This window comes from Sinocyclocheilus grahami, unplaced genomic scaffold, assembly GCF_001515645.1.
Source record: "Sinocyclocheilus grahami isolate Dianchi unplaced genomic scaffold, SAMN03320097.WGS_v1.1 scaffold611.1, whole genome shotgun sequence".
Lineage (NCBI taxonomy): Eukaryota > Metazoa > Chordata > Actinopteri > Cypriniformes > Cyprinidae > Sinocyclocheilus > Sinocyclocheilus grahami.
This window is the reverse complement of record NW_015505790.1, coordinates 39289-49696: the sequence shown is the minus strand read 5'-3', so window position 1 is coordinate 49696 and position 10408 is coordinate 39289. Positions and strand designations below refer to the sequence as shown.

Here is a 10408-nt window from a genome sequence, read left to right as displayed (position 1 = left end):
ATGCTGTATGTATAAATGTAAGTACACTCTTAAAAATAAAGGTGCACACACACACACACACACACACACACACACACACACACACACACACAACTGTTTAAAAGTTTTAGATTGGTAAGATTTTTTAATGTTTCTAAAAGAAGTCTCTTCTGCTCAAAAGCATTTATTTTATCTAAAATACAGTAAAAACAGTAATATTGTGAATTTGAATTTCTATTTGAATATATTTGAAAATGCCGTTTGTTCCTGTGTGTGTGTGTGTGTGTGTTTAGCATTATTCCAGTCTTCAGAGTTACATGATCCTTCAGAAATCTTTCTGATATTTATTCTAAAAACATTTATTCTAATTTATTAAAAAAAAATTAGGACTCTCTAATGAATAGAAAGTTCATTAATTTGTTTAGTAGCAGCGGATCTCTGAATGTTTCTTTCACTAGTTTCTCTCCAGAGGTTAGCTGATGAGCCATGTCGCTGTTCATGTGTGCTGGAGACTCTTGATCCAGAACACCGAACTCATGCAGCCCTCATTGTCCTCTTACACTGAGTTTTGTGTGCAAATGAAGCTCAGTTTGTTTAGCTCAATGGAGCATTCTAACCCCGCATGGCCAGGTGCCCGATGAAACATATGGTAAGAATCTACCCCGGGCAGGAGATGGAAGATTCATGGAGTGCTCACCGGCTCTGCTATATATCACTTGGGGCCAGGGATCAACTGAAGAGAAGATTAGACTTCAGTCTGTCTCTGTCTCTTTGACTTGGTCTGTTTTTCTGTCGTTGTGGCGTTTGTAATCTTGCAGAGTAACACCACCGTGTGGATGTCAGAGTAATAGCAGCAAGTTTGACTTATTTTCTGCACACAAGCAGCTAAAAATATACTGAAATCGTGTAGCCTATACTGAGATCTTACAAATTACTGTATACAAATATATAAGAATACACTCCATTGATTCATTTGCATTTTTATTCATTTTAAAATACAGTAAAATTCTTTCAAAACTTTAGGCTAAAATTGGAAACAGAGTGGAATGCACAGACATTTTGAAAATAACATTTTTTAAAGCTTTGTGTGAGTCATGGATAGAGATCATATAAATAAACAATATCGAAAAATCTGAAAATTAGAACTCTGCAACTGTCCAAAATCCCATGGTCCGATTTATTTTACATGTGTGCAAACTAAAATATGTATTGTATACGGTTTGCTATTGTATTTGAGGTAGAGATGTTATCATCCCTGCAAACATGATAAAAAACAAAGCATACTGAGTTTTTGGAGAACTATGCATGGCAAACATTTCAAAAGCATTAATGTCTATTGTTAAAAAAGCACCAATAACATAAAAAAAAAAAAAGAATAACAACAAATTGGTTTACTGTTTTCTCATGATTTCATAGATCGTACAACAATAAAAGAGCATGCAAACAGCAATAGCATTATTTTCTCAAAGTCAGCATTACATAGCATAGTGAAGTGTCCTGTTGTACATAGCGGAGGAAACATTTCATGAGCTGAGGTCACTAAAACTCAATGCTACATTCTCTGGTGTAACTATGATCTAAACCTGACATCCACTAATAAATCATTAATGACGTAAGAATACCCTGCTGAGATCATGAAAAAGATTAACTTGTATTCTTGCGGCCAATTACAAAGTGCCAAAGTCACTTGATATCACTGTTATGTACAGAAGATTTTTTTTTAGGTTAGTTTATTTTGAATATTCAGTTATATAACCAAAAAGAAAAAGTAAACGCAACATCATCTTGGTATTTGATGTTTATCCACATTGTGATGAGACGCTGCTCCTCTGCTGGACAGAGTTTTTCACCTCTATTGTTGAGGTTATTAGATCATTCAGTCCAAATTGTATGGAGGCCATAGTTTGGAAGATCTGGGCCTGAAATTCAGTCTCTGGCTTTGCTTTCTCCTGTAACTGCTTCTCTTTTGCAGTGAGTTCATTTCCTTCAGGTATCTAAATAAGTGAAATATTATTATTATTTTCCATTTATGTATGCAGCAGATGATTGTATTCAAAGTAAGGTTAAAATCATAAAGTAGAACAACTGAGGAAATGATTAATTTAGCCCTGTACTATACTGCCATCACATGGCATAGACTTAACAGCGTTTTTTGGTTTGTTTTTTCTTTTAGACTTGATTAGACAATGATTTCCCCCACCTGCTGGAATAACATACAAAAATAAATAAATATAAAAAATAACATAAAAAAAGAGGGAAAACAGTGTTCTTACTTCAGCAGACACTCTTTGCAGCCATATTTTCTCCTCATCTGTAAACTCCATCGCAGAACTGAAACCAGTAAATAAGTTCTCAATTAATAATAGCAAACTATGATCAATGAAAGAAGTTCTTGAAAGAAGTTAGACATTAGACATTGCATGAAAGGTAAACTTTAATGTAGCCTATGTTTTGACGGTGTGTCTAAAAAGCCTGTCGGGTCTGAGCCTCCGTCTAAATCATAGCCTATACAGAGGCCCAAAAATGCTTTCAGACGCTAAAAATTACTTATTGTCTGCATCAGACAGAAAAACACCATATCAAATGTCAATGATTTTAAAGAAAAACAGCACAAGTACGTTTTTTCAAGCAAGCAAGATTTTGCTGTGCGTAAACGAAAGTGAAATTAAACAGTCTACTATCTTGTTTTTCTTTACAATACCGTAGTTTGTCAGGAAAAAAGAACATTTCAAATTAAAAACTGAGATTGATTCTTTTGCCCTATAGCCACTCTTAATTTTTAGAAGATCGGCATTAGAATTTAGTTAACTTATGCATATCCTGACTTCATACAGGGTCAGCTTATGCACAGTATCGACGATACTAGTAATAATGTAAGTTAAAGTACTCTTTCCCACACATAAATGATTTTGACTTACCTTTTAAGGGAACTCCTTCTTTTTTGTTAAAGCAGCGCCGAGATTAATGGTAGTTAAAGAGCATCCCTGTTTAACAGAACTGTTTATGAGTGAACAGAAAAAGAGTCTATTTGTGAATAAACATCCTGCGGACAAAACCAACCTCAGCTGTTGAAACCTTTTACAGTCTATGGTCGAAACGCCCGACTGCAGAAGTACACGATGGGAAAACATACATACTTTCAATATAGAAGTTAAAATAAGCTATAATATATCCAGAAATATTAAAACATTTAAGTCTGCTTGTCGTTTACTACTCGCTCGTTTACCCGGTTAGACGTACAAACTGCAAGCAGACGATTTCTTATAAATCACCTGCATAACGCAAGTGAAAGTGAAAGTAACATTGGGCTTAAACACGTAAACAACGAGGTCTACTGTAACAACGTGTTCTGTACCATTATTTATGTTGATTATAAATATTCCAAAAATAACAGCTTTCGACTGCATTTGAAGTCGTTATAGACAGTTTCAACGGCAACAACATAAACGTTACTGGTAACTTCCAGTAGACTTCCAAATAGAATCAATAATAACAGCTAAGTAGTCCCTTTAGAGTAGATTATTTTTGATAAGCAAAATATGTTTGCTGCGTAAATCAGACCGACTTACTGAAAATGCAAATTCATTCTCTGCCAGCAGGGGGTGCTTTAAAGCAGGAGAAATAGAGGTTTCCCCAGTAACGGCTGTACAAAAAGCAGCGCAGAGCTCACAAACGCTGCTTTATCAGGCATCTAACATGCAAGATGAAATGAAAATGACATCGAAAATTGTCTAAAGATTGTCTTCCTTCAGAAATTCAGTGAAATAAAAACACCGGCGCCTGGTTATGATTTTTAAATGTGCAGTGCGTGCTCATGTTTATTCAACCAAGCCTTTTGGGAAATCTGTAATTTTTTTATATTGTGGTGAGTGCCACAAATAAATAAATGTATGGGAAACACATCCCACAGCACAACCACCTGAGCCCAACTTGTCTACTCATCACCTTAACTTTAACTGCGTTTGTAGCCAGTGCCATAGCCAGACTGATAAACAAACACAGACCGGAAGTTAACTTTGGGCCAGGCGCGTGCGCCCGATGAAACAGTCTATAGCAAAAGTGAGACAAAAAAAGGAATGGATAGATGTAGCATTTTATTTCATCCCCAACATCAGACAAGCTCCCAGATATTATTGTCATTTTTTACCCATTCACATATATTGATAGAAAAGACCCTTTCCTATAACAAAGTATAATGGATATCTGACAAATAAACATTCCCAGGATATTTTTTTATAAAAAAAATTTTAAAGCAAAGAATTAACAATTAATCATCTCTTCAGATTTTTGGACAATTGAATGATTAGTTATAAAATAATGCCACTGATTTAAAACCTGAGCCCGTGAACCACACAGATCAAGTTGAGAAGTTATGGATCACCAATGCAGAATAGCAGCACACTGCTGCCCAGTAGCATCTGGGCATATGGCATATAAAGGAAGACTTGGAAGGATGTTTAGGGAGTTCAGAAATCCTCTTCTGCGTTACAGGTTCTTGAGGCCTTCAGCTCCTTGAGTCGCTCCATGCAGTCCGTCAGACTCCTTTCTCCATGCACCTTGTTGTCACGAGTCCTAACATTTACTGTGTCACTGCTCTTCTCCTTCTCACCCACCACTGTCATTGAATCAACCGTAAAAGTTAGGATCAAAATGAATTTGTTAACATATCTGCAGCTGACATTTGTCAATTACATTTTTTATTTGAATTTAAGCTACTGAGAAGCAATCATGGTTTGCTTGTGCCGTTTACGACTTTACCACAAATCGACAATTATCCACCTTATTTTGCAACGTAGAAGCATGCCATTTTCTTTAAATGTGCAAGACTATTCATTAGCTGCTATAGGTAAATAACTAGAAGAATAAAGTGCAGTAAACTGTAAAACTATTTGCTTTAAAAATAAGTGTGCTTATTATTATGATGATAATTCTAATAATATTATAACAAATACCACTTTGCAATATAAAGCAGCATTACAGACTGTTTTTATACAGGTAAAATAACTGGAAACGGCTGACACTGGAAGCCTCGCACATTTAAATTACAATATATACACAAAAATAAAAAATAATTTACAGTAGCGAACAGGAAAAAAAACATGATTTTTAAATTATCTATCAAAACTTTTCTAATTTAAACATTACTCTGGATCACTCACCTAAAATGAAATTGTACTGAGACAACTGAGCATTCCTGATCTTCTTGTTCAGGGTGCAGCCTGGGTCCAGATCCACATCCGTCATCAACCCTCCCCTGTGGAAATCCTGTTGTACCTGAGATTGACAAGGGATTGTTTTTGATAACAATGTTTGTGCTGGAATCAGAGCTAACAGCTACTAGTGCATGGGAAATAGCGAGCAGAACGTACTCTCTGGGCGTACTCATCACAAGTGGGTCCTACAGGAACCACCATCACCTGACGTGGGGACAGCCACAGTGGCCTGTGGGAAACAAAAGGAGAATTTGGTATGTGCACATATGGTGTGTGACTAAACATTATCATGTGAGAGTCCCCTTCCTAAGCCGTACCACTTTCCCCCATAGTTTTCAGTCAGGATGGCGATCATGCGTTCCACTGAACCCAGAATCGCTCTGTGGATGATCACAGGTCTCTTCTTGTCATCGCCATCATGGCTGAAAAGAGACAAAGTTTGAGTTACAAAGTCAGCAACTTGCACAGTTAAAAATGCAGGAGGGGTGTAGTAATCAAATATAACCACAAAATGTCACTGTTGTGCAGGGAACAGAGATTGTTCTGGATGTTCTCTCAGGTTTTCATTTTTTCTTATTATTTTACGCAGGAAAACATGTAATGTTTACTTGAGTAAACATACCTCACAAATGTAAGTTTAAAGAGCAAGTCATATGGGGTTTGTAAGGTAGCTATCCTTCAATGTAAACAGTCTGCAAAGTTGTTCAAAAAAGTGCATGATAAATAAAGATATTGTCTCTCAAAAGAATGAGTCGACTCAGAATCGCCTATAAATATGTTTTTGCAACCAAAATCATACCTGTAAACTGTAGTTGTTGGGGTGGTAACCTTCTCATTTAGGATCCTGCACTTGAACTTGTTGTACTAGAAGAAAGAGAGAAGCAGATTTCACTGGTCTGACTCTGAACTTCAAGGCGCTCAAGTGTTAAGAGTTTATTCATAGCATGAGCTTATATTTCTCACTCTTAGAAAGGAAGCCCCTACCTTGAACATCTCCAACAGAGTCTCCTTCTTTACCTCCAGCCTCTCAAAGGACTGCTTCTCTTTGATGATTTTCTTACACAAGTTCTCCAAACAGGGAAAATCATTACTCGATACACCTCTGAGAACCGGCAGGCGAGGAAGGGAGAGGATAGAGAAAGTAAAAGTAAAGTATACAAAGGTGCACAGGTTTCATTAAAAAAACATAAGCTCTTCTTAAATAAAAACTAGTGCAGAGAATTACAAAACATCTCACATATGTCACCAATTAAAGAAACTTTAGTCTTCCAGCAGTCATCTTCTACGACAAAGCAATGCATATTCAGAAAAATACCTACTCTGGACCAGACAGAGCCACGCTAACAAATAAGGCAGAGCTTGACAATGATATTATCAAAATGAATACATTTGAAAATATTGGCTTTCAACAAGTAAACTACAGCATTGATTCTGCTCCTTCCAGCTTATCTAAAGCCACTGCACTGATCCTGGTCAAAAAAACGGTCATGTAATTGTTCAAAAGGATCGAAAACTCCTGAACAAAAATATAAAATTTTGTATTTCTTGTCCAGCTACTTAGCATAATTTCTAACCACAGATAAATTAATGTGACTTTCAAGCTCTAACTGACAGTTCTAAACAATAGATGGTAAACAGACACAATAGTGACTTGCATTAGCATGGATGACAACAGTCGTGAAAAGCATATTATAATCTGTAGCCTGTAGTTTGCCCTGTAATACTACAGTTCTGTTGATAAAAATCCCAAATCATTCTAATTAAAAAATAATAATAAACAGAGAATATGTCTAACTTACTCATTTTCAAGAAACATATCATAGTAAAAGCCATTCTCAATGGGCGGCCCGTAACAAAGGCATCCTCCATAGACTCGCTCCATGGCCTCTCCCATTATGTGGGCACTGGAGTGCCAATACACCTTAAGAAAGAAGTTTTTTAAATAATATGTAAATATATACTCTTTCAATCATCTATGCAATAAAATAATTCATAAGATACACATTTTCACTGTGCACTACTTTATTTGTGGTGGGGTCACTGCTATTGTGGACTAGCCTTCATTAAAATAAATAACACAAATGCAAACTTGAGAAAAAAACTCTAAACTTACTGCTTGTGCCTCTTCATCGTCGAATTTGAGAAACACTAGACTGCAGTCTTCCTCTAAGGGCCTGTCTAGATCCCATACCACATTGTTCACTTTGGAGATTACAGTATTATCAGCAAGGCCTTGGCTGTTAAGAAAAACACATTATAATGTCATACATTGTGATTACAAGTTATTGCTTGATTTGGAAGCATAATACAATCAAGCAACTCACTAAGAAAACACTTTTTGTTGGTGCCTTTCAATGAAAAGGAGAAGTTTAAGTTTAAGGTAAACTTCTATATAACAATTCACACAATAGTATTTCTATTTTTTTTGGTAGACTTCCGTTAACTAAGCTAAACATGCTTAAATTAAAATGCCTAAAGCTAAACCTCCCTTGTATTCACATTTCTAAACCTGTTGTCCAACAAAAGAGAAAACTTTAACCTTTTTACTCCACAACACCAGTCAAATGCTTCCTTTTGTGATCTGATGAGGCTTCTTGTCACAGAATGAGGCAGAAAATATGTTCTATATACTACTTTAAAAAGAATACATCGATTATAAATTACGGTGACCCATATGTCCTCTTTTCCCCGGACATGTTCTGTTTTTGGACCTACAAAAATGCATCCGGCCAGGATTTCTTAATTGCCTAAAATGTCTGGGATTCGGCTGTTTTCTTAATCTCGCTCCCGCTGAATCTCTGACTATAGCCGCCTGCTCCCGCAACATGTGTTTCGCTCTCGTGATTTTCGTGTCCACTCCTTGAAACATTCTAATATTGTATATAATTTTGCCGCATCAGGGAGCCGCTCTCAGGATGCGGTGTATTTAAACATTTTTGAATGAGCATTTGCGCGGTTTACTTTCACTTTCGCAAATCACACGCACTCTGTGTAAAGGGAATGACCTGCCCAGCTCAATCCAAGCAGCTGAGTCCTAAATATTTTCAAGAAACGGCTGAAAACACTTCTCTTTCATCTACATTTGACCCTCTAACTCTTGCACTCTCTGTTCTAATGCTACTTCTAATTTTATCTGCTTGTTTTTTTTTTTATTAAAAAACTTGACCCTCTAACATTTGCACTTTCTATTCTATTTCTATTCTAATGGCCAATCCATCATTTTTGGGGGGTATTTTTTATTTATTTTTTAATAAGTATCGGTTCAGGCACCGGAACCGTTTGAAAAGTACCGATTTGGCACCGGTATCGAAAAAAAAAAAAAACGACACCCAACCCTAACACTGACTATATAAGTATTTAAAAATAAATTAAAGTTTACCAATCTTTCACAGGTGTCATTGCTAACTATGTCATTTAGTTGAAAAAGCTTGCCTGTTTAGTTTAGATAGTCACTAACCTGATGCCACAGGCAACCTGGTAAGGTGTGGTCTTCCAGGATTCCCCATCTACTACTTTTCCATCGGGCAGTGTGATCTTGATGGGCTTGCTGTCTTTAGCTGCTTTCTCAGACAGCAGGGCATCATGTTCTGCCTTCAGCTGGTTATAAACGGACAGACGCTCATCGATGTACTGTGGTAGAGGATTCAACTATAGAGAAAAAAAAGAGACAAAACTCTATTTTTATCACGTAACCACTATCCATTGTTTCAAGGGTCCTTCAAAAGTGCATGTATCATAAATAATAACAGCAGATATACTGTCTTTACAGTTATGAACCAAAGCAAGCTCATCCTCCTCAGGAAAATAATTGAAATCAATGCACAATTGCACATATGCCAAATATTTTCAGTTACACAATGTGCACGATACTATCCACATTCTTAACAATGGATTTATTAGTTTATATAAAAAAACAGAATCTTTAAAGTCTATTGTGGAATACGCAAGTGTTGCAATATCCTACACAACACAGCAAAAAAAAAAATATATATATATACACCAGCACAAACCTCAGCCCTGCCACCCGCATCTCCACCAGCATTCTTGTTTTTCTTCTTTCCTCCATCTTTGCTATTCTGAAAGAAAGGGTGCGACGTTCATTGGTTATTACTTTCAACTGTCAATTATTTGCTCATGTCAACAAAGAAGAGAGTTCAAAGTTGTCGCTGTAAAGTGATACAGAAACAACCTGACTGCAAACCTATAAATAAACAGAGCATATTAAATATCTATATTGCACAGCTGTGAGACAAATAACGAGAGCAACGTGTTTCAAAGGTCCCAAAAACTATTAAAAAAAAAAAATAAGGCATTAAGGGTTTTGACAGCAACATGCTATGACTGTCGCAGAGGACTTCTTCACTAGCTAGTCAGCTAACTGCATGCACATCTGATACCTTCTTCTCGTCCATTTTCAGACCCTTCATCTGTTCGGTAACGCTCTCACCCGCCATAATTAGACAAAAAAAAAATCACAAGCACGAACAAGTAACACAATCCAACAATTTACAGATGTGTACCGTCTTTATTTAGGACCCCGGCACACACGTTTCCCGGATATTGCGGGGAGGCAAATGCTGATGCAACAATGTGGTGAATTTGGAACGTTATCCGTGATTGGTGATTCACTGTGATTGACGTAAGTATAAACCAATCATCAGGCAGAATATTTCATTTTTGGCGCAGTAAGATGATGCAAAGCGAACGACATACTATAAAGTGTAAGGCAGGTTTTTACTGTATATACGTCTGTAATGTTATTGCTAATTATAATATAATGTGCAATTTTAGTCAAGTTAACAACTTTCTTCAGCAAAAACGTTTTACTTATGTCTGTGGGCTTTCCCCTCAAACGTAAATAAAGGGGTTCAACTCGAGAAGCTGTATAAAAGCAATGAATTCTAGTGGCACCTAGTGGGCCGAAATGAGAAGCGCAACTATTAATAATAACATAATATGACACAGAGGTATAGAAACAGCACCTTAGAGAGTACTTATACAAAAAGCATTTGTTTACATCGAGTATTTCTAGCGAACAAGCTGGGTACGACACATTATTTACCTCTAACTGCTTCTAACTTCTAACTTAGCGTATTATTCATAAGCAAGGCTCTTGAACTGAAAGCCCTTGTGGACTGGAAAGCATATATTTTATCAAATGGAAGTAGAGGTGTTTGTGGAACTGAAAAAGGGTCATTAGTAAAACAAAGGGTTTT

General features: G+C 36.5%; 1 protein-coding gene and 1 long non-coding RNA gene across 2 annotated transcripts; both read right to left on the bottom strand.

The window, feature by feature from the left end:
* Positions 1-1374: 1374 nt before the first annotated feature.
* LOC107557609 (uncharacterized) lies at positions 1375-3259 on the bottom strand. Its single transcript, XR_001605414.1, has 4 exons — positions 3040-3259; positions 2898-2963; positions 2253-2310; positions 1375-1973 (listed from the first exon to the last, which is right to left on the bottom strand). It is a non-coding gene; the product is annotated as an uncharacterized lncRNA (long non-coding RNA).
* Positions 3260-3932: 673 nt separating this feature from the next.
* On the bottom strand, positions 3933-9784 carry LOC107557601 (threonine--tRNA ligase, cytoplasmic-like). Its single transcript, XM_016241079.1, has 12 exons — positions 9590-9784; positions 9203-9268; positions 8650-8840; positions 7306-7429; positions 6992-7113; positions 6177-6294; positions 5992-6056; positions 5815-5868; positions 5510-5614; positions 5349-5421; positions 5139-5253; positions 3933-4594 (listed from the first exon to the last, which is right to left on the bottom strand). Exons 1-12 carry the CDS (start codon positions 9644-9646, stop codon positions 4446-4448), a joined length of 1239 nt encoding a protein of 412 aa, XP_016096565.1. The 5' UTR covers positions 9647-9784; the 3' UTR covers positions 3933-4445.
* Positions 9785-10408: the final 624 nt, after the last annotated feature.

What these genes read in the sequence shown, in the direction of transcription:
- LOC107557601 (XM_016241079.1), bottom strand. Translation starts at nt 9,646, where the DNA reads ATGGCGGGTGAGAGCGTTACCGAACAGATGAAGGGTCTGAAAATGGAC. An exon ending in TGAAAATGGACGAGAAGAAG is followed by an intron (nt 9,269 to 9,589) that starts GTATCAGATGTG and finishes CCTTTCTTTCAG; the next exon opens with AATAGCAAAGATGGAGGAAA. An exon ending in ATGCGGGTGGCAGGGCTGAG is followed by an intron (nt 8,841 to 9,202) that starts GTTTGTGCTGGT and finishes TTTTCTCTATAG; the next exon opens with TTGAATCCTCTACCACAGTA.